This window comes from Oncorhynchus nerka, linkage group LG2, assembly GCF_034236695.1.
Source record: "Oncorhynchus nerka isolate Pitt River linkage group LG2, Oner_Uvic_2.0, whole genome shotgun sequence".
In the NCBI taxonomy this organism is placed as follows: domain Eukaryota; kingdom Metazoa; phylum Chordata; class Actinopteri; order Salmoniformes; family Salmonidae; genus Oncorhynchus; species Oncorhynchus nerka.
The window spans coordinates 37,796,838-37,821,321 of NC_088397.1; the positions used below are offsets into that span (position 1 = coordinate 37,796,838).

Here is a 24,484-nt window from a genome sequence, read left to right on the forward strand (position 1 = left end):
TACAATATGACGTCCATATAGCCTGGAGGACATTATTGTAAAAAAATATATTAAAAAAACCTCCAGTGGTTATCATATATTAATTTATTCATATGATAACCCAATGATAATTTGTTTAAATTTATTCATAGGAGCAGGGAAAATGTATGGACATTACAGAATACAACAAAAGTCTCAATGGGATAGGACAACCTGATGTGTTGACTATTGGTTGTTCAAGACAAACAATAAATTCAATATTTATATGACACTAAAACACGTGAATGAATTAAACATAACCAAACAATTAAGAGCCCTGATGGTATAGGTGACCTGAAGCTTTTCATTGGTTTATGTCCTACTGTAGGTTCACCAGCTGACCTCTGTCAAGACACCCATGTCGACTGGATTCCCACTGTGAAGATGAGCAATGCAGCAGCAGCATCAGATTCTGCTTCAACAACTTTTTCCTTTTCCAGATATGAAAGGAGACATCCCTCCAATTATACGAGATGGTTGTTATATGTGGTGCTTTGGTCAATCTGAAAGATTCTGTTGTGCCATTTGAGTAGAGGACCTTCACCTTGTCGTCTTGACAAAAGTGCCCCCTTAAACCATATTAATATATAAAATGCAATTTTGAAAGTGTAAAAGACTATTGTTTATGATATTGCGAAAAAGGTGAAAATCTTACACACTTTTTCTATAAATGTAAATCTTTGATAGATTTTTTGGAAAACCTTGCAGAATACTTATTTAGCTTTTTGAACCCTACCCAAGTTTTTGGCATGAGGCATACAATATGTTAATATTGCAATGATAACAAGACCATTGAAATGAATGTTTTTATTCTTGTTGCCAAATACTTTGAACACAAACAAAAATGAAAGAATTCTATACCAAAATTACTAATATTTATGATTGAATTGAATCATCTTGTTAAAACTTCTTGGTGACTGGGGGGCAGTATTGAGTAGCTTGGATGAAAAAGGTGCCCAGAGTAAACTGCCTTCTAGTCAGCCATTAAAGCTAGAATATGCATATCATTACTATATTTGGACAGAGAACACTCTGAAGTTTCTAAAACTGTTTGAATGATGTCTGTGAGTATAACAGAACTCATATGGCAGGCAAAAACCAGAGAAAAAAATCCAACCAGCAAGTGGGAAATCTGAGGTTGGTCAATTTTCAACTCATTCCCTATTGAATATACAGTGGGATATTGGTCGTCTTGCACTTCCTAAGGCTTCCACTAGATGTCAACAGTCTTTAGAAACTTGTTTGAGGCTTATACTGTAAAAGAAGGGCTCATAAGGGCCACTGTTTGAGTCAGTGGTCTGGCAGAGTGCCACAGGCTCGTGACGCTCGTTCACGTGAGAGGTAGCTCCCGTTCCATTGCTTTTCTACAGACAAAGGAATTGTCCGGTTGGGACTTTATTGAAGATTTATGTTAAAAACATCCTAAAGATTGATTCTATACATAGTTTGACATATTTCTACAGACTGTAACGGAACTTTTTGACATTTCATCTGCTCCTAGTGAACGCGCTTCGTGACTTTGTATTTGTTTAGAAAACACGCTAACAAACGTAGCTATTTGGACATAAATGATGGACATTATCGAACAAATCAAACATTTATTGTGGAACTGGGATTCATGGGAGTGCATTCTGATGAAGATCATCAAAGTTAAGTGAATATTTATAATGCTATTTCTGACAAATGTTGACTACACAACATGGCGGATATTTCTTTGGCCTGTTTGGGCTCTGAGCGTCGTACTCAGATTATTGCATGGTGTGCTTTTTCCGTAAAGTTTTTTTGAAATCTGACACAGCGGTTGCATTAAGGAGAAGTTTATCTAAAGTTCCAGTTATAGTAGTTGTATCTTTTATCAATGTTTATTATGAGTATTTCTGTGAATTGATGTGGCTCTCTGCAAAATCACTGCATGTTTTGGAACTACTGAACATAACACGCCAATGTAAAATTCGATTTTTGGATATAAATATGTTAGTAATTTTATGAATAATGACTAAACAATATCTACGTTTTAAATAGAACTATAACTAATTAAACTTATACTCTGTTTTATTATATCTGATTAACAATATTAATTCATAAGGAAGGGACTGTGGAGCATGAAACAGGGGGTAATTAAACCAAATAAATACCATTCCAGCCAGGTAGGAGAAGACTGGAAGTGTGGGTTTTTAAGTAAGCAGAAAGGGTCGTTAACTTATGGTTGAACCGACTCAACTTAGCTCTGGGATGTTTAGATAAGGCAGAGGGTGTTTTCTCAGGTTTTCCATTAGCTGGAACTGTCTGCTGAATGGTGATGGATGAAAACTTCAGAAGTTTTTATCTTGATTCAACTGTGTCTGGAGTGAGAGAGAGCAAAGGGGTGGGAATGAACTTTTGAACTGTTGGGAGAAAGAATATTTTATAACCTATGACGTCATATTTTGTATATAAACTGTTGTTCGTGGTTACATGGCAGCGCGCTCCGAGAATAAATACTATTATCTCATTTTGATAAGACTGGTCTCTGTCCATTTTATGCAAATAAGAATCTTACAAATTCTCATAAACTAGACTAAGTGAATTAAATTCATGAAAACATATTGGAATAATGAAATTACACTAACAAAATATGCACTTAATCAAACAAAACATACATGTATTGTGTAACATGAAGTCCTATGAGTGTCATCTGATGAAGATCATCAAAGGTTAGTGATGAATTTTTATCTATATATCTGCTTTTTGTGACTCCACTCTTTGGCTGGAAAAATCGCTGTGTTTTTCTGTGACTTGGTGGTGACCTAACATAATGTGGTGCTTTCGCTGTAAAGTCTTTTTGAAATCAGACACTGTGGCTGGATTAACGAGAATTGTACCTTTAAAATGGTGTAAAATACTTGTATGCTTGAGGAATTTTAATTATAAGATTTTTGTTGTTTTGAATTTGGCGCCCTGCACTTTCACTGGCTGTTGGCGGGGAGGGACGCTACCGTCCCACATATTCCAGAGAGGTTAAGACATTATCCATAGTTAATAACAAACAGAATAACATCTTCCTGAATAATTTTAATTAGACATTTCTGGTGCACAAAAATGTTGTAATATTTTTTTTTTGTACAGTGGGGCAAAAAAGTATTTAGTCAGCCACCAATTCTGCAAGTTCTTCCACTTAAAAAGATGAGAGAGGCCTGTAATTTTCATCATAGGTACACTTCAACAGACAGCCAAAATGAGAAGAAAGAAATCCAGAAAATCACATTGTAGGATTTTTAATGAATTTATTTGCAAATTATGGTGGAAAATAAGTATTTGGTCAATAACAAAAGTTTATCTCAATACTTGGTTATATACCCTTTGTTGGCAATGACAGAGGTCAAACGTTTTCTGTAAGTCTTCACAAGGTTTTCACACACTGTTACTGGTATTTTGGCCCATTCCTCCATGCAGATCTCCTCTAGAGCAGTGATGTTTTGGGGCTATTGCTGGGCAACACGGACTGTCAACTCCCTCCAAAGATTTTCTATGGAGTTGAGATCTGGAGACTGGCTAGGCCACTCCAGGACCTTGAAATGCTTCTTACGAAGCCACTCCTTCATTGCTCGGGCGGTGTGTTTGGGATCATTGTCATGCTGAAAGACCCAGCCACGTTTAATTTTCAATGCCCTTGCTGATGGAAGGAGGTTTTCTCTCAAAATCTCACGATACATGGCCCCATTCATTCTTTCCTTTACACAGATCAGTCATCCTGGTCCCTTTGCAGAAAAACAGCCCCAAAGCATGATGTTTCCACCCCCATGCTTCACAGTAGGTATGGTGTTCTTTGGATGCAACTCAGCATTCTTTGTCCTCCAAACACGACGAGTTGAGTTTTTACCAAAAAGTTCTATTTTGGTTTCATCTGACCATATGACATTCTCCCAATCTTCTTCTGGATCATCCAAATGCTCTCTAGCAAACTTCAGATGGGCCTGGACATGTACTGGCTTAAGCAGGGGGACACGTCTGGCACTGCAGGATTTGAGTCCCTGGCAGCGTATTGTGTTACTGATGGTAGGCTTTGTTACTTTGGTCCCAGCTCTCTGCAGGTCATTCACTAGGTCCCCCCGTGTGGTTCTGGGATATTTGCTCACCGCTTGTGATCATTTTGACCCCACGGGGTGAGATCTTGCGTGGAGCCCCAGATCGAGGGAGATTATCAGTGGTCTTGTATGTCTTTCATTTCCTAATAATTGCTCCCACAGTTGCTTTCTTCAAACCAAGCTGCTTACCTATTGCAGATTCAGTCTTCCCAGCCTGGTGCAGGTCTACAATTTTGTTTCTGGTGTCCTTTGACAGCTCTTTGGTCTTGGCCATAGTGGAGTTTGGAGTGTGACTGTTTGAGGTTGTGGACAGGTGTCTTTTATACTGATAACAAGTTCAAACAGGTGCCATTAATACAGGTAATGAGTGGAGGACAGAGGAGCCTCTTAAAAAGAAGTTACAGGTCTGTGAGAGCCAGAAATCTTGCTTGTTTGTAGGTGACCAAATACTTATTTTCCACCATAATTTGCAAATAAATTCAGTAAACATCCTACAATGTGATTTTCTGGATTTTTCCCCCTCATTTTGTCTGTCATAGTTGAATTGTACCTATGATGAAAATTACAGGCCTCTCTCATTTTTGTTAAGTGGGAGAACTTGCACAATTGGAGGCTGACTAAATACCTTTTTGTCCCACTGTATATATTTAGTATTTTCTTATTTATACCTGTGTTTTGTTTTGTTTGACATGTTTGATGTAGGGATGTAAGTTGTTGATCGATGATAATTTTGTATAATAAATAAATACAAAATAAAATGTCCTCAAAGATAGAAGGCAGGTGGGAGTTTGTGAGATTGGGTGGTACCATTCTAGCCAATGAGATGGCAGAAACGCACGTGAACAAATCAAATCTTGTCACATGCGCTGACGACAACTAGTATAGACTTTACTGTGAAATGCTTCCTAACAATGCAGAGTTTAAAAATAATAATACAAAATAAAATAGTAACACAAGAGGAATAAAATACACAAGAATGGAGCTATATACAGGGAGTACCAGTACCAGATCAATGTGCAGAGGTACAAGGTTATTGAGGTAGATATGTACATGAAGGAAGGTTAACGACATGACATATAATAATAATATGAGTAAAATAACGAACAAAGTAGCAGCAGCAAGTTATGAGTGTAAAAGTGTGTGTGTGTGTGTAATGTGTATGATCTTGGAACAAGATGACGCCGAAGAACATAGCTGACGTTTTACGTTCTCCCAACTAAATGTGCTATTGTAACTTATTTTTTTACTTATTGTGTACATAATGTTGCTTATGACCGAAAATAACTTATGGACACCGCGGGCTGGATAAAACGTTTTCCTTTAACGAGTCCGACTAAAAGGATATCCTGCTTTCACTGGAACAGTCCCAGATCCACTCCTTTTGTGTGAAGAAAAGATGCCGGAAAAGGGGTTCGCAGATCAGGCAACCTTCTGAGAATCAGTAGGCAAGCGAGTCAACTCCCACTGCCATCTGTTCTTCTTGCTAACGTATAATATTTGGAAAATAAAATTGATGACCTACGATTAAGATTATCCTACCACGGGACATTAAAAACTGTAACATTTTATGTTTCACTGAGACGTGGCTGAACAAAGATACGGACAATATAGAGCTAGTGGGATTTTCCATGCACCGGCAGAACAGAGACGCTACCTCTGGGAAGACGAGGAGTGGGGGTGTGTGTCCTTTTGTCAATAACAGCTGGTGCACGATGTCTAATATTAAATAAGTCTTGAGGTATTGCTCACCTAGGTAGATAAGCTGTAGACCACACTATCTACCAAGAGAGTTTTCATCTGTATTATTCGTAGCTGTCTATTTACCACCACAGAACAAAGCAGGGACTAAGACCGCTCTCAACCAACTCTATAAGGCCATAAGCAAAGAAGAAAATGCTCACATCCTAGTGGCCGGGGACTTTAATGCAGGCAAACATAAATTAGTTTTACCACATTTTACCTGCATGTCACATGTGCAAACCAGGGACAAAAAAATCATAGACCACCTTTACTCCACACACAGAGATGCATACAAAGCTCTCCCCAGCCCTCCATTTGGCAAATCTGTCCATAATTCTATCCTCCTGATTCCTGCTTACAAGCAAAAACTAAAGCAGGAAGTACCAGTGACTCACTCAATACAGAAGTGGTCAGATGAAGCGGATGCTACACTACAGGACTGTTTTGCTAGCACAGACTGGAATATGTTCCGGGATTTATCCAATGGCATTGAGGAGTACACCACCACAGTCATCGGCTACATCAATAAGTGCATCGCTGACGTTGTCCCCACAGTGACTGTACATACATTTCCCAACCAGAAGACATAGATTACAGGCAACATCTGCATCAAACTAAAGGCTAGAGCTGCCACTTTCAAGGAGCGGGAGACTAATCCGGACACTAATAAGAAATCCCGCTATGCCCTCAGACAAACCATCAAACAAGCCAAGCATCAATACAGGACTAAGATTGAATCCTACTACACCGGATATGACGCTTGTCGGATGTGTCAGGGATTGAAAACTACTACGGACTACAAAGGGAAACCCAGGCTGCCCAGTGATGCGAGCCTACCAGACGAGCTAAATGTCTTTTATGCTTGCTTCGAGGCAAGCAACACTGAAGCATGCACAAGAGTACCAGCTGTTCTGGATGACTGTGTGATAACGCTCTCGGTGGCCGATGTGAACAAAACCTTTAAACAGGTCAACATTCACAAAGCACCTGGGCCAGACGGATTACCAGGACGTGTTCGCAAAGCATATGCAGACCAACTGTCAAGTGTCTTCACTGACATTTTCCCTGACCGAATCTGTAATACCTACATGTTTCAAGCAGACCACCATAGTCCCTGTGCCCAAGGAAGTGAAGGTAACCTGCCTAAATGATTACCACCCAGTGGCACTCACGTCGGTAGCCATGAATTGCTTTGCAAGGCTGGTCATGGCTCACATCAACAGCATCCTCCTGGACACCGTAGACCCACTCCAATTCGCATACCTCCCCAACAGATCCACAGATGTTGCAATCTCAATCGCACTCCACACTGCGCTTTCTCACCTGGACAAAAGGAACACCTATGTGAGAATTCTGTTCATTGACTACAGCTCAGCGTTCATCACCATAGGGCCCACTAAGTTAAGGACTCTGAGACTAAACACCTCCCTCTGCAACTGGATCCTGGACTTCCTGACAGGCCACCCCCAGGTGGTAAGAGTAGGCAACAGCACGTCTGCCACGCTGATCCTTAACACTGTGGCCCCTCACGGGTGTGTACTTAGTCCCCTCCTGTATTCCCTGTTCGCCCATGACTGCATGGCCAAACACAACTCCTACACCATCATTAAGTTTGCTGATGACACTTCAGTGGTAGGCCTGATCACCGACAACGATGAGACAGCCTATAGGGAGGATGCCAGAGAACTGGCAGTGTGGTGCCATGACAACAACCTCTCCCTCAATGTGAGCAAGACAAAGGAGTTGATCGTGGACTGTAGGAAATGGCGGGCCGAACAGGCCCCCATTAACATCGACAGGGCTGTAGTGGAGCGGGTCGAGAGTTATCGAGGTCCTTGGAGTCCACATCACCAAAGAACTATCATGGTTCAAACATACCAAGACAGTCGTGAAGAGGACACAACAAAATATTTTCCCCCTCAGAGGACTGAAAAGATTTGGCATGGGTCCCCAGATCCTCAAAAGGTTCTACAGCTGCACCATCGAGAGCATGGTTGCATCACCACCTGGTATGGCAACTGCTCGACATCAAACCGTAAGGCACTACAGAGGGTAGTGTGAACGGCCCAGTACATCATTGGGACCAAGCTTCCTGCCATTCAGGACCTATCTAATAGGTGGTGTCAGAAGGCCCAAAAAATTGTCAGAGACTCCAGTCACCGAAGTTATAGACTGTTTTCTCTGCAACCACACGGCAAGCGGTACCGGAGCACCAAGTCTAGGACCAAAAGGCTCCTTAACAGCTTCTACCCCCAAGCCATAAGACTTCTGAGCAACTAAACTAATCAAATGTCCACCCAGACTATTTACATTGACCCCATCCCACCCCCTTTGTTTTTACACTGCTGCTAATCGCTGTTCATTATCTATGCATAGTCACTTTACAAATGAGCTCGACTAACCTGTGCCCCCGCCCATTGACTCGGTACTGGTACCCCCTGTATATAGCCTCGTTATTGTAATGTACATTTCTTGTGTTACTTTTTGATTGATTTAAAAAACATTTTTGACTTTATTTTATTTAGTAAATATTTTATTAACTCTATTTCTTGACTTGCATTGTTGTTTAAGGGCTTGTAAGTATACATATGTATTCGTCGCATGTGACAATTTGAAGGCCTATTGTAGGCGATTCTGGTAGGTTAATAAAAGCATGTTGTTCACAGCATAAACCAGCCTATTACCTCTGAAGTGCATTCATTTATTGGTGATGGATACTTTAACAGGATGTTTAGGCTACTGTTAAAGAGCTCACATAGGCTACTTCTCTGCCAGAGCACAAGAAATAACTAGTCATACTGATGAGTTGGTAAGCGCGGTGTAAGCAATTCCCTTATGATGTCAAGTTACCTCCCTAAATATAGGCGGCGTGTCCATAAGGCCAGGGGAAGCTAAGCTTTCCCTAAAGTAAATTTGATTAAATTGCCAAAATGATATAGCCTAATTAGCCTACTCCTTTCTATACAGAAAAAAATAAAATCATTAAAAATAGACTACTAAAGCATGATTTGGCCAAAGTGGATCATTAGCTTCTTACATTTTTGGTTATTGTTGTTGATTCAATCGCATTAACTACAGTTGGAAGGAAAGGCAGCGCGAGGAATTTAGGCAGCTTGTATGGCAAATACCAAATAGATGATTGTTGAACTGTGACTTTCAGTGAAAAGTTGAGGCCAGCCAGGCATATTGCTATTTTTCAAAACACAATCATGCGAAAACATAGTTTGCAAAGCAAATAGCTATTGCTGTAAAGAGAATATAATGAAAAGTCTCATCTGTCATTTAGTTATCAAAATAGTTAACTTAATTGAGCGAACAACAGTATAGCATATCTTATTGGCATAAGAAGAGAGCATCCGCCATATCCCCGGTGAGTGCGGACTGCGCATATTCACACTTGATAATTGTTGGGTCAGCGCCACTTAAAAGTTTGTTTTTGGACAATAATTTCCACCTCCTGTTAAGACGGACATATTCTATTTGTGTCTCTCCTTCTTGTAGCCCTAATATAAGGGAAGAACTGTAGGGTTTCATGTCACAATCTGTGAAGACTCAAAGCATTAACTCATGAATTATTAACAACTCAGGGAGTAAAACTATCAGGAATCAAGGTAAGTGTGAAGTAACAATGTTTATTATAACCACAGGGGCAGGCAAACGACAGGTCAAGGCAGGCAGGGGTTGATAATCCAGAGTAGGAGCGAAGGTACAGGACGGCAGGCAGGCTCAAGATCAGGGACAGGCAGAGTTCAGTAATTCAGAGGTGGAGCGAAGGTACAGGACGGCAGGCAGGCTCAAGATCAGGGACAGGCAGAGTTCAGTAATTCAGAGGTGGAGCGAAGGTACAGGACGGTAGGAAGGCTCAAGGTCAGGGACAGGCAGAGTTCAGTAATTCAGAGGTGGAGCAAAGGTACAGGACGGCAGGCAGGCTCAAAGTCAGGGACAAGCAGAGTTCAGTAATTCAGAGGTGGCGCAAAGGTACAGGACGCAGGCAGGCTCAGGGACGGGCAGAATGGTCAGGCGGGTACAGGGTCAGGACAGGCAAAGGTCAAAAACCAGGAGGACGAGAAAAAGAGAGGCTGGGAAAAGCCAGGCGCTGATAGGACGCACACTGGTAAGCTTGACAAACAAGACGAACTGGCGCAGACAGACAGAAAACACAGGTATAAATACCGAGAGGATAAGTGGGGAAGATGGGCGACAGATGTGTGACAGTACCCCACCCCCTCTAGGGATGCCACCCTGGATGATCAGCTTTCATGCTCAAGTCGTATTTACAAAGTTGTTGTGAAGATGGGGAGAGGTGTCTGTTATAAATACATGTTCTGCGTTTTGACACAAAGATCAACTGTACTAGTTGTTTACATTTACATTTAAGTCATTTAGCAGACGCTCTTATCCAGAGCGACTTACAAATTGGTGCGTTCACCTTAAGACATCCAGTGGAACAGCCACTTTACAATAGTGCATCTAAATCTTTAAAGGGGGGGGTGAGAAGGATTACTTTATCCTATCCTAGGTATTCCTGAAAGAGGTGGGGTTTCAGGTGTCTCCGGAAGGTGGTGATTGACTCCGCTGTCCTGGCGTCGTGAGGGAGTTTGTTCCACCATTGGGGGGCCAGAGCAGCGAACAGTTTTGACTGGGCTGCGCGGGAACTGTACTTCCTCAGTGGTAGGGAGGCGAGCAGGCCAGAGGTGGATGAACGCAGTGCCCTTGTTTGGGTGTAGGGCCTGATCAGAGCCTGGAGGTACTGAGGTGCCGTTCCCCTCACAGCTCCGTAGGCAAGCACCATGGTCTTGTAGCGGATGCGAGCTTCAACTGGAAGCCAGTGGAGAGAGCGGAGGAGCGGGGGTGACGTGAGAGAACTTGGGAAGGTTGAACACCAGACGGGCTGCAGCGTTCTGGATGAGTTGTAGGGGTTTAATGGCACAGGCAGGGAGCCCAGCCAACAGCGAGTTGCAGTAATCCAGACGGGAGATGACAAGTGCCTGGATTAGGACCTGCGCTGCTTCCTGTGTGAGGCAGGGTCGTACTCTGCGGATGTTGTAGAGCATGAACCTACAAGAACGGGCCACCGCCTTGATGTTAGTTGAGAACGACAGGGTGTTGTCCAGGATCACGCCAAGGTTCTTAGCGCTCTGGGAGGAGGACACAATGGAGTTGTCAACCGTGATGGCGAGATCATGGAACGGGCAGTCCTTCCCGGGAGGAAGAGCAGCTCCGTCTTGCCGAGGTTCAGCTTGAGGTGGTGATCCGTCATCCACACTGATATGTCTGCCAGACATGCAGAGATGCGATTAGCCACCTGGTCATCAGAAGGGGAAAGGAGAAGATTAATTGTGTGTCGTCTGCATAGCAATGATAGGAGAGACCATGTGAGGTTATGACAGAGCCAAGTGACTTGGTGTATAGCGAGAATAGGAGAGGGCCTAGAACAGAGCCCTGGGGACGCCAGTGGTGAGAGCGCGTGGTGAGGAGACAGATTCTCGCCACGCCACCTGGTAGGAGCGACCTGTCAGGTAGGACGCAATCCAAGCGTGGGCCGCGCCGGAGATGCCCAACTCGGAGAGGGTGGAGAGGAGGATCTGATGGTTCACAGTATCGAAGGCAGCCGATAGGTCTAGAAGGATGAGAGCAGAGGAGAGAGAGTTAGCTTTAGCAGTGCGGAGGGCCTCCGTGATACAGAGAAGAGCAGTCTCAGTTGAATGACTAGTCTTGAAACCTGACTGATTTGGATCAAGAAGGTCATTCTGAGAGAGATAGCGGGAGAGCTGGCCAAGGACGGCACGTTCAAGAGTTTTGGAGAGAAAAGAAAGAAGGGATACTGGTCTGTAGTTGTTGACATCGGAGGGATCGAGTGTAGGTTTTTTCAGAAGGGGTGCAACTCTCGCTCTCTTGAAGACAGAAGGGACGTAGCCAGCGGTCAGGGATGAGTTGATGAGCGAGGTGAGGTAAGGGAGAAGGTCTCCGGAAATGGTCTGGAGAAGAGAGGAGGGAATAGGGTCAAGCGGGCAGGTTGTTGGGCGGCCGGCCGTCACAAGACGCGAGATTTCATCTGGAGAGAGAGGGAGAAAGAGGTCAGAGCACAGGGTAGGGCAGTGTGAGCAGAACCAGCGGTGTCGTTTGACTTAGCAAACGAGGATCGGATGTCGTCGACCTTCTTTTCAAAATGGTTGACGAAGTCATCTGCAGAGAGGGAGGAGGGGGGGGGAGGGGGAGGAGGATTCAGGAGGGAGGAGAAGGTGGCAAAGAGCTTCCTAGGGTTAGAGGCAGATGCTTGGACTTTAGAGTGGTAGAAAGTGGCTTTAGCAGCAGAGACAGAAGAGGAAAATGTAGAGAGGAGGGAGTGAAAGGATGCCAGGTCCGCAGGGAGGCGAGTTTTCCTCCATTTCCGCTCGGCTGCCCGGAGCCCTGTTCTGTGAGCTCGCAATGAGTCGTCGAGCCACGGAGCAGGAGGGGAGGCTCTTGTTCTTCTCTAGTTGTTCAGGCTCTGGTCTTGTCCCGTCTTAATTACAGACCGGTAACATGGTCAGGATCAGCAAAGAAAGACCTAGCAAAGCTGCAGCTTGCTCAAAACAAAGCATTAAGCCTTGCTCTTAACTGCACACACAGAACTAAATTTACTACGTCTCTTCAAGTCTTTTTAAGAAACATTTTTGTATTGAATATGCCTAACCACTCGTAGAATCAGTGCTTAATTTGAGCCCAGCACCTTTCAGATTTGACTTGGTTTGTTCTGGCACCTATTTGCCCAGATCCGGTACCACTCGCGGCATGATTTATTATTTCACTGTTCGCACTGTAGACCTTCTAATAAAAGCGATCAGTATTTAATCAAGTTGCCTCCGCATTTTTTTCTCAATGTGTTCCGGTACCTCAGAGTCACCCGGACTGCGTATAATCTATTTGCATACACTTCGAACAGAAATACCGTACATACCCCACCAGACATGCCACTATGGGTTTCTTCAGAGTACCCAAACCAAAAACAGATTTCATGTGTCGCTCAGTTATGTATAGAGCCATGTCATCATGGAATGATCTGCCACCAGAGGTTACTCAGTTATGTATAGAGCCATGTCATCATGGAATGCTCTGCCACCAGAGGTTACTCAGTTATGTATAGAGCCATGTCATCATGGAATGATCTGCCACCAGAGGTTACTCAGTTATGTATAGAGCCATGTCATCATGGAATGCTCTGCCACCAGAGGTTACTCAGTTAAGTATAGAGCCATGTCATCATGGAATGATCTGCCACCAGAGGTTACTCAGTTATGTATAGAGCCATGTCATCATGGAATGATCTGCCACCATAGGTTACTCAGTTATGTATAGAGCCATGTCATCATGGAATGATCTGCCACCAGAGGTTACTCAGTTAAGTATAGAGCCATGTCATCATGGAATGATCTGCCACCGGAGGTTACTCAGTTATGTATAGAGCCATGTCATCATGGAATGATCTGCCACCAGAGGTTACTCAGTTATGTATAGAGCCATGTCATCATGGAATGCTCTGCCACCAGAGGTTACTCAGTTAAGTATAGAGCCATGTCATCATGGAATGATCTGCCACCGGAGTCATCATGGGAATGATCTGCCACCAGAGGTTACTCAGTTATGTATAGAGCCATGTCATCATGGAATGCTCTGCCACCAGAGGTTACTCAGTTATGTATAGAGCCATGTCATCATGGAATGATCTGCCACCAGAGGTTACTCAGTTATGTATAGAGCCATGTCATCATGGAATGATCTGCCACCAGAGGTTACTCAGTTAAGTATAGAGCCATGTCATCATGGAATGATCTGCCACCAGAGGTTACTCAGTTATGTATAGAGCCATGTCATCATGGAATGATCTGCCACCAGAGGTTACTCAGTTATGTATAGAGCCATGTCATCATGGAATGATCTGCCACCAGAGGTTACTCAGTTATGTATAGAGCCATGTCATCATGGAATGATCTGCCACCAGAGGTTACTCAGTTATGTATAGAGCCATGTCATCATGGAATGATCTGCCACCAGAGGTTACTCAGTTATGTATAGAGCCATGTCATCTGGAATGATCTGCCAGTTACTCAGTTATATAGAGCCATGTCATCATGGAATGATCTGCCACCAGAGGTTACTCAGTTAAGTATAGAGCCATGTCAGGAATGCCACCAGAGGTTACTCAGTTAAGTATAGAGCCATGTCATCATGGAATGATCTGCCACCGGAGGTTACTCAGTTATGTATAGAGCCATGTCATCATGGAATGCCACCAGAGGTCTGCCACCAGAGGTTACTCAGTTATGTATAGAGCCATGTCATCATGGAATGATCTGCCACCAGAGGTTACTCAGTTATGTATAGAGCCATGTCATCATGGAATGCTCTGCCACCAGAGGTTACTCAGTTATGTATAGAGCCATGTCATCATGGAATGCTCTGCCACCAGAGGTTACTCAGTTAAGTATAGAGCCATGTCATCATGGAATGATCTGCCACCGGAGGTTACTCAGTTATGTATAGAGCCATGTCATCATGGAATGCTCTGCCACCAGAGGTTACTCAGTTATGTATAGAGCCATGTCATCATGGAATGATCTGCCACCAGAGGTCCCTCAGTTATGTATAGAGCCATGTCATCATGGAATGATCTGAAGAGGTGTTATGTATAGAGCCATGTCATCATGGAATGATCTGCCACCAGAGGTTACTCAGTTATGGAATGATCTGCCACCAGAGGTTAGAGCCATGTCATCATGGAATGATCTGCCACCAGAGGTTACTCAGTTATGTATAGAGCCATGTCATCATGGAATGATCTGCCACCAGAGGTTACTCAGATGTATAGAGCCATGTCATCAGTTATGGAGCCATGTCATCATGGAATGATCTGCCACCAGAGGTAGCAGTTATGTATAGAGCCATGTCATCATGGAATGACTCAGTTATGTATAGAGCCATGTCATCATGGAATGATCTGCCACCAGAGGTTACTCAGTTATGTATAGAGCCATGTCATCATGGAATGATCTGCCACCAGAGGTTACCATGTCAGGAATGATCTGCCACCAGAGGTTACTCAGTTAGTATAGAGCCATGTCATCATGGAATGATCTGCCACCAGAGGTTACTCAGTTATGTATAGAGCCATGTCATCATGGAATGATCTGCCACCAGAGGTTACTCAGTTATGTTACTGTCAGTTACCAGAGGTTACTAGTTAGCCATGTCATCATGGAATGATCTGCCACCAGAGGTTACTCAGTTATCATGGAATAATCTGCCAGAGCTCAGTTATGTATAGAGCCATGTCATCATGGAATGATCTGCCACCAGAGGTTACTCAGTTATGTATAGAGCCATGTCATCATGGAATGCTCTGCCACCAGAGGTTACTCAGGCAAAAAGCAAGTTTAGCTCTAAAAAAACAGATAAAAAACATATTGTATTACAGCCTCTCTCTCTTTCTAAAGATCTAACTTAACTGTAATGTAAATAAGAATATGAATACATGAAGTGTGTAAATAGTATTTTTGTTGTCTCTTGGTGTCTTTCCTATATACACTGAACAAAAATATAAACGCAACATGTAAAATGTTGGTCCCATGTTTCTTGAGCTGAAATAAAAGATCCCTGAAATGTTCCATAAGCACCAAAAGCTAAATAATCATAACATTTAAAACTATATAAATATAAAAATAAGACTCATAAATATCAAAAAGTAAGAAAGTCAAATAGAAACTAATTTTAGTATATAAAATACAATAAAATTATTATTTAATTATTACCCTATTGCTAGTTAAAAAGGTTAAATAAAATAAAATAATAACACTATTACCCTATTGCTAACAAAAAACACACAAATAAAACTAAATTGCACAAATCCTATATCACACAAATACACAAACAGAACCTGATTATTACACATCGAACAAGAAACACACAAACTGTCACACCCTGATCTGTTTCACCCCCCTGTGTTCTCTGTTTGTCTGTTGCCAGTTCGTCTTGTTTGTCAAGCCAACCAGCATTTTTGTGTCTCAGCTCCTGCTTTTCCCAGTCTCTCTTTTTCTCACCCTCCTGGTTTTGACCCTTGCCTGTCCTGACTCTGAGCCCGCCTGCCTGACAACTCTGCCTACCCTGAGCCTGCCTGCCGCCCGGTACCGTTGCCCCACCTCTGGTTTACTGACTCCTGCCTGCCTGCCTGCCTTGACCTGTCTTTTCCCTGCCCCTGTTGGATTATTAAACCATTGTTAATTTGACGTTGTCTGCATCTGGGTCTTTCCTTCATACCTGACACAAACTAAATTGCACAACTGCCATCTAAACCCTGACCTTTCTTGCCTTCCTTGATGCAAAGTCGTCAATTACATCTTAAGAAATCTGCCCAGCATGGTTAATACTGACGACAGTAAGGCCACTAAGGTGTTCCTGTGACATGGTGGACCTCGGGTAGGATTTGATGAGCTTCAGCTTTGACAAGCTCCTCTCTGCTTCAGCCACAGTCACTGGAAGAGTAAGACCAATTCTGAGAGCAGTCCACAAATTTGGATACATTTCTGAGAGCTCCCTTTCGTGTATACATATCAGCAGCTCAAGTAAGGTCATGGTCTTCAATGGCAAGTCAAGCAAGTTCTTCAGTTCCTGTGCAAGCTCTGTCATCAAAGTCTGAGTGTTCTTTATAGTGTAGTGACATACTAAGAGCATCACATTGTTCTGTCAGCTCCTCATTTTAGAGACTTTGGAAGGTTGACAGCACTCAACTTCTCTGCCACATTTTCCAATGTGGAAAATCTTTCCCGAATGGCTAAGGTTGCAGCATCAACAACGACATTGAAAAATGTCACCTCCAGCTTCTTCAGGGCATCACTCAAAGGCTCATCGAATGATTATGAAAAATGCCGCTTTGTGGGCCTCAGCCTTTTTTGTTGTAGAATGGCCTCTACATTCATACCCTCACAAATATAATTGGCTGATGTTTGTGTAGTCATAAAGCCCGTTGACCTGGAGCTGCTGAGACCTCTGTCTTTCTGAGAAGACTGACTGCAACATCCACATGCATACTGGGAGACTGCATCAGCTTGATCACATGTAGGATCTGGCTCAAGATGTCATACCACACCCCTATACAGATGCTGAAGTGGTATAATGGCCCATCACTGTGTGGAGGCCGAGAACATGGTGTACAGTTTGTGTAAGATGCCAAAGTAACCTGTGGCATTGACAGAACTTTTGGCAGCATCAGCCACAACCAGGTTCAATGTGTGAGCCCCACATAGAGCTCTTGGATTCATTTCCAGGAGTCTGGCTTGGACACCTGTTTTTTTCTCTCATGTTGGCCCCATTATCATAAGACCGTCCTCTGCAGTCTTGGCCTGTGGACTCCATAAAATGTTCCTTTATGTGGGGCTTCTCCTTCTGTGACAATTCTAATCAACACTGTTCAGTGTGGCTGACAACGGAGGTGCAATCTAGAATGATAGAAGAATTTTGCGAGCTTGATGTCCCTCACCATTATTGAAATGATCTTGCTGCTCAACAAATTTGGTGGCCAAAGTAGCTGGTGGTGTGACTCGAGGTCCCTTTTTGGAAACGGTTAAAACACCCCTTGTGCCTTAATGACATTGCTAGCTAGCAACAGATCTGTTGTAACTAGCTAGCTACATTACTAAGCTTGCTGTGTTAAGTTGGGAGTAATTTTACAGCTTGCATTAATGGTGTCGTGTTTCTATAACTAAATAGTGGATTACAAATAAGACTAATAGCGTTTTGTCATATGTCACAGGCTGTCTACTACCTTAGATACGGATAACTGAGCGGAGCCGCAGGATAAGGCACTGTAAGAGGCGTCACTACAGTCCCTGGTTCGATTCCAGTCTTTATCACATCTGGCTGTGATTGGGAATCCCATAGGGCGGTGCACAACTGGTCCAGCGTCGTCCGGGTTTGGCCTTCATTGTAAATAAGAATTTGTTAATTGACTACCCTAGTTAAATAAAATCAAGTGATCAGCAGAGAGTGCACACGTTTTGATTAGTTTACAATTTAGTACTCGTGTTTGCCTGTCCCGCTAGCGAACAAAATTATTTTGTAAATGCAAGAATTGGCATTGCCAAGAAACAGAAGTGTTCAGAAGAAATATACAGCATGTAAAAACCAGCTTCTCCCTCGACAGAGATTAATCTCAAACTAAAGCAGCACCTACATGTTGTGTAGAAAGTGTGTGAGCCACAGAGAAGCGTGGTGTAGGTGCATTGCAGAATAACATTGTCACACGTAGTATCGGATTAAAACATGGTTTATTCAGTACACCAGTGTTAATTAAATATTTACACACCAAAGTGTAGAGAACCTATAACGTGACAGATCCACAACAGCACAAGAAGGTTGCAGGAACATACAATGACTCCGGTTGAGAATCCCCTCAAAAGAACTGGTTAGCCACTATACAAGTGTTTCCCCAAAAAGAAATGTGTGCCGTTGGGGTTACTGGAGTTGGGAAACACTAGACCACAACCTGGACACGTTTCGTTTGATTACAGTTCAAAACAAGTTGAGGTTGTGTTTACATCCTTCCCTTTTGGCAGAGAATACCTCTTTTTGAAAAGACCCCCATCAAGTGAATTAGGGCAACCATATCTTAAATGCATTTGAGGTTGTTTTTTAAAATTAAAGATGGACAATTGCAAATCAGAGGGGTCAGAGTTCGAGCCGAGCAGCCACATGGGCAGGCAGAATGCAACTGTCCAGGTCTTTACTTGGGGGGCCTGTAAGCAATCTTCCTGCTCTTCAGCACAGACCACCTGTGCCTCTTCATGTAATAGACCAGAGGGACCAAGATGGCGGAACCCATGAGCAGCTGGGGGAAGAAAGAGTTTGAGTGAATTGGATCACTCCAGTCTTTTAAAATTATTTTAAATGTTAAATACATATGAAATTAAAATGCAATGAATATATGAAAGCACTACTTGTCATGTATTGAAACAGTGATCACCAACCCGTGATCTTAAAGGCATTCTTAGTCAATCACCAAACATTTCAGTAAAAAAAAAAGATAAATTCATTTTATTTTTTATTGGTCTTGCGCTGTTGGCGGTAGGTGCACTTGATTCAGAAGCCCGACGCATCAGGTAGGCAAAATGTTCCCATTTGTCTGAAGGGACAAACTCTGCCTGCTAAATCAAGTGTGCCTACTTAGCTGTCCAATTGCCCAGCGCAAATCACTGTGCCTACAGCTTCCACGACCCAAGAGCAAAGTTCGATACGAGCATACGTGAGATTTTATAACTAAAAACCATGACCAGAAAGAATAAAGCATAGAGCAGCTGTTTTTACGAGTTCATGTTTAATTTTATTCAGCACTGTCATTGTTTTTATTCAACACTTTTTCTAAACATAAAAATACGCTTCTCCCTACTTCTACTCGCTCTGCAATTAATTATTTGCAGCTCGTCGTGTCCATTTGAATAACATGAATTTGTGCATGAAGCAAAAATAAATGCGGTGACACTCGAGTTTCACCATCAGGTGGAAAGTGTCCCCTCTCTCTCGCCAGTCTCACATGAGGAAAGGAGAAAGCGCTCTCCCTTCCTCTCTCGGCTGAGATGGACCATCAACAGATGCAAGTGTACCATCTGTCCAGTAAAATAAAAAAGCGAATTATTTATGCTCAGCTGTGCCTCGCAAGTGATATAGCAACTGATCTATTTTGTCATCAAAGCCTGAGTTTTGAAATATAATATATAATAAAATATAACATTTGATAAACCTGACTGCATTTTATATTATAGTAACACCATTAAGTTACAAAATAATTACAAGGCATGCCTCAAGAGTAGAAAGCAAGAGTATCTCACCAGCGCAGGTCAGGAACAAAGAAAAAGGAAGACAATGAATCTAAGACCTGTTTATAAGCATCCAAGTTGTTTGGATTCAGAATTGGAATTGTTGACCAAAAGGATACTGTAAAAGTCAACTTCCAATGAGATAGATGATGTAAAGACAACAGAACCTCTACTACCCAGAGGTATGACAAGAGGGGGTTGGTGAGATAATGCAGCAAAGGAAATTCTGGTATACAGTGTAAAGCAATTGTGTCAAACTCATTCCCTGTAGGGCGTAGTGTCGGCAGATTTGTGGTATTTCCTTTCAATGAAGACCTCTACAACCAAGTGAGGGGAGTGATTGACTAATTAGTGACCTTAATTCATCAATGAAGTACAAGGGAGGAATGAAAACCCAAAGATCCTCGGCCCTCCGTGGAATGAGTTTGACACCTGGTGTAAAGAGTCACTTCGGGGGAGGGGCCATCCTACAGCCAATATGCTGTGATAATGTAATGTAATAGACCTACAACACAAACCTTTCCTAGAGAACTGTTTTTATTAGGTTAATGTTGCATAGGCTTACATTTATCATGTTTTAAACAAATAAATCTAAGCAGTAGATCTCTGCTTGCTTCTAGTGACCAATAAATATATTTTTTAATGAAATAAAGGAAGCACTACTGAGGCAAATCCCCTCTTTGAATTGCTTGACAGCAAGCAATGCCCCACATAGATCTACCACTTCTCAAGAGTGCTAAGTGATTGTCATAAACAGTTGAAAGAGGTGTATTTACTAAAAACCAAACAGAAGTAAATGGACCGAAATAAAGAGGGACTACCTGAATTTGAAAATAAACTTGTTTTCATCGCAAAACGTTCTGCTACGGTTTGCACTAATGAATACACCCCAGGTTGAGAATACATTTCTGATGCTAGTTCTATTACGCCAGAGGGCAGCACCCCCTCCCAGCTTACCTTCAGGCCCATGCGTTTGCGCTGGTCGTGCTCAGGCTCGGCTGCCCACCGGAGGAAGGTGCACACATCCTTGGCCACCTGGCTCATGGTGGCTGGGGTTCCTGTCACATGAGAATGGAAGGTTTTACTTGCAATGATTGTAATATGTGGTTGTCTTATCTACCTTAGTTGAATGCACTGACTAAGTTGCTCTTGTGTAGAGTGTCTGCTAAATGACCAAAACAGAAAATGCCACTTTCACTATACTATATCAAATCATAAGTATGACTCTATACAGACACCAGAATCTAGACATTCAGCCTGTCAGGTCAACGGTTAAAACGGAGTCCTAGGAGTACAATGTATAAAAATTACTTTATGAATTGATTTATACATTATTTCAAGTTAGTGATCCCAAGATGGGGGAATCCTACTGACCGTCCTCGAATTCCAGGACCTCATTGTAGATAGGGGGAGCCATGCCGATGGCCTGGCCTGGAAAGTAGGGGTTGTAGTAGAGGCCCTCTCTCACCTCCACTCCAGCAGGGGGCTCACAGTAACCCGTCAGCAGGGAGAATACATAGTCTTCACCTCCATGTCTGGAGCAATGGAGAGAAACAACTTAGGACAAGGCAATCTAAGGTACGATATCATTGTATGATTAATAGGAGTGGAGTGTCTTGCTGTGGATTTACAAAAGTATATTATCCTGCTCCATAGACAGTAAAAACATATTTTGGGTAAGAAAAGGTTACAATATATTGTACCTTAAATCTAACGTTTCGTTTACTGTCGATATGATCCATCACCAGATACTCTCACGTTAGCAACAAAGTACCTGGCATTGACGATGTAGCTGAGATCTGGTGGCAAGGCTCCGCCGTTGGCCGCACGGGCAGCCTCTGGGTTGGAGTATGGCTTGGGGAAGTAGTCGGAGAGCTTTCCTGGACGGGTAAACATCTCTCCCGACTCGTCAGGGCCATCCACCACCTCAATCTGAGCGGAGAACACAGACGGCGGTCAGTGACTTGGAGAAGGACCAAGATGTCCCTAGAAACTGATCGGTTTGCATTTCCGCTCATAATGGTTAATGTTAGGACAGGGAAAACTGATCCTGGAACTGTGCTCAGGTGCAAGTTCTAGCCAGAGCAACTGATACACTCATCTATAAGGTCATGACCTAGTTTAATCTAATGGCCAAGGACACAGCCTTACCTCCTCAGCCAGAACCTTAACTTCAGCCTCTGTGTGCGACACTCCAACCAAGTTACGGAAGGCCAGGTACTCCATGCTGTGACACGCTGAACACACTTGCTTGTACACCTGATATCCACGACGGATGCTGCAATATAACGAAAACAGTTACGATCCATTTCATCCAATCCTCCTCGTGAGGCAAATATGATCTAGTATGTAATAACAAGATTCTGTAACACTACTTGATATCCAGTCATAACATGTTCTGACACAGTCATTACCATGTTATGCAGGAGCAGATTTCAGGAGCAGGACAAGACACCCTCTTTGTGATTGATATAAGGGCATGTACGTGATAGGCCTATCTGGCTTATATGATTATGATGACCATAATGCTTTTTGACAGTGGCATGTGTATTTTCTTAGTCCAAGTAAAGTGACAGATGGTCATAATGCTTCTTGACAGTGTCAGTTTATTTTCCATAAGTTACTTAAAATATTATGAAAAAAACTGAGAATACATGAGAATTCATTATAACAAAGGATTTAAAGAACAAACTTTCAAAACGAAAGGAAACTTCTTGGCAGAAAAAAAAAACTGGGTTTTGACTCTGTAGTGAGTGTCATAACCAGCCATAAAATAAAGCAATGTTACAACAAGTGTAAATATATGGTTCATGACAGTGTTATGGCCATATTATGAAAGGTTATGACAACTTACACCAGCTGTTATGACAGTCATAACATGTTGACACTGGGTGTCAAGTATTACTGAAGAATTCCTAAGAAAAATTATATTTCCCTAAAATGAACAGAAACAAAGTCTCAAATTAAATGTTTCATTGCAAGCACCGGAAAAAGCCTAAGTGATAACATTACTGTACGATGTTACATGCAATTACACAATTGTGTGTCCTTCTTGGTTAGGAGTTAGCTTGTACCTGCCGTGGTCAAGGGCTGACAACATGCCGCTGTGGGTCCAGGGGTAGTTGGGGGGGTGGAGCTCAAGGTCTGAGGCCTTAACAGACTGCTGTAGCATCAGAGCAATCCCAGCCCCACTGGTTGTCAACACACCAAACATTGTCAGGGCCACCTTCTTTGACCTGGGTAAACTGGCAAACGACATGTTGACCTGTCGAGGAAGAGAGTTGACATAAGATGACGAATGTTGCTAGCTACCGACACCCCCGGGGTTGCATAATTTGTCATCCAAAGCATCCATGTGAGGTGTTCTTCACAATAACTTTTGATGTGACCAAAATTACTTTAATATTGGGGTCAATCTTTGTTGGTTCATGATATCACTGAATATGCATCTAATGTCAAGTCAAAGGCATACAGCCGAGTGGTTATGAAACTGCCCTTATACCCTGGGTCTCACAGTTACCAAAGGAGTGAGACTTCTAGCATCACAAGTAGCAACATATACGCACAACTAGCTAGATAGCAGTGATTAATTTACAGATGCATGAAGTCAGAGCGATATCGATGTCATATACTGGCTGGCAACAGATACCCTGCATAAGGCCAACGTTAATGATAACCACACATTAACAAGTGTCGTCATGTAGTTAGGAAGACGTTTCCCAGTTTAGAGCCTCACCTATAGATAGTAGCGTATGTAGCCAGGCTCAAATCAGTCGTTTTTATAAATAAAATCTAGCTAGCTATGTCAATTCAAACTACACATCTGGTTCCGTAAAACTAACGTTAGCCTGATACAATCACATTGCTGGATAGCTGGCAAACGTTACCTGGGTTTTGCTTTCCAGCTAGCTCCCTAATGAGCGAACGTTACTTTTGTAATTAACCTGATGATGAAAACGGCAAGAAAAGCAGACATTAGCTAACTAGACTGTTAACGAAACCTGACATGGTATTACTCCCCATCAACTGGCGACGATCTATGTTCGAATGCTAACAAACACCCAATACGATGTTCAATCTGCCATCGCTTCAAAATAGCAAGGATAACATACTGGGTAGTGACTTAAGAATGTAGCAAGCTAGCTCACATTAACGTTAGCATTACACGAGTGACCTTGCCTGTTAGCTACAGTACTAGCTAGCTAACGTTACCCGGCTAGCGGTCAGGGTGGCTTTGAAAGTGGTATCTTTCCTACAAAAAAGCAGGCAGAAGCGAGCATAATCCCAATACAGCACTGAGAGGATAAACAAATCATACCCGAGGGGCCTTGATCGTTTTTGGCGTGCATAGTAGGGCTCTTCCAGTCCCCGACAGCACGACCACTCGTAGCGCCGCCATCTTCCTACCTTTTCCTGTCTCGAAAGACAGCGGAACGCCAATTTATGTGAAGCCAGCCACAATTACGTCAGACATTGCGTTGCGCGTTATTCCGCCTGAGCCTGATTCTGGGATGTCACTAGTTACACACCGGCATAAACCCCGCCTATTTCTACAATTTATCTTCTTGACATGGGATTTTAAACCTAACCTTAAATTAAGACCAAAAAGTACATTTATGTATTTTTACGATATAGCCAATTTTGACTTGGTGGCTATGGTAACTAGTGGAAACGCTGATTCCGTTGATGCCGCGTTCAAGACAATTGGGAACTCTGAAATATCCGATCTCAGCGCTGTCAAGACAACTGGGAATTGGAAAAAACAATCACCAAATGGGAGAAATATTTTGAATGGTCATCCAACTCGGAATTCCAAGT

The 24,484-nt window shown here is 42.8% G+C and overlaps 1 protein-coding gene across 1 annotated transcript; it reads right to left on the reverse strand.

Moving 5' to 3' along the window:
- Nucleotides 1-18,104: 18,104 nt before the first annotated feature.
- LOC115135016 (cytochrome c1, heme protein, mitochondrial-like) lies at nt 18,105-24,095 on the reverse strand. The gene is made up of 7 exons (XM_029669194.2): nt 23,985-24,095; nt 22,741-22,931; nt 21,818-21,944; nt 21,441-21,598; nt 21,041-21,201; nt 20,624-20,724; nt 18,105-18,681 (listed from the first exon to the last, which is right to left on the reverse strand). Exons 1-7 carry the CDS (start codon nt 24,063-24,065, stop codon nt 18,577-18,579), a joined length of 924 nt encoding a protein of 307 aa, XP_029525054.1. The 5' UTR covers nt 24,066-24,095; the 3' UTR covers nt 18,105-18,576.
- Between the last annotated feature and the right edge of the window lie 389 nt (nt 24,096-24,484).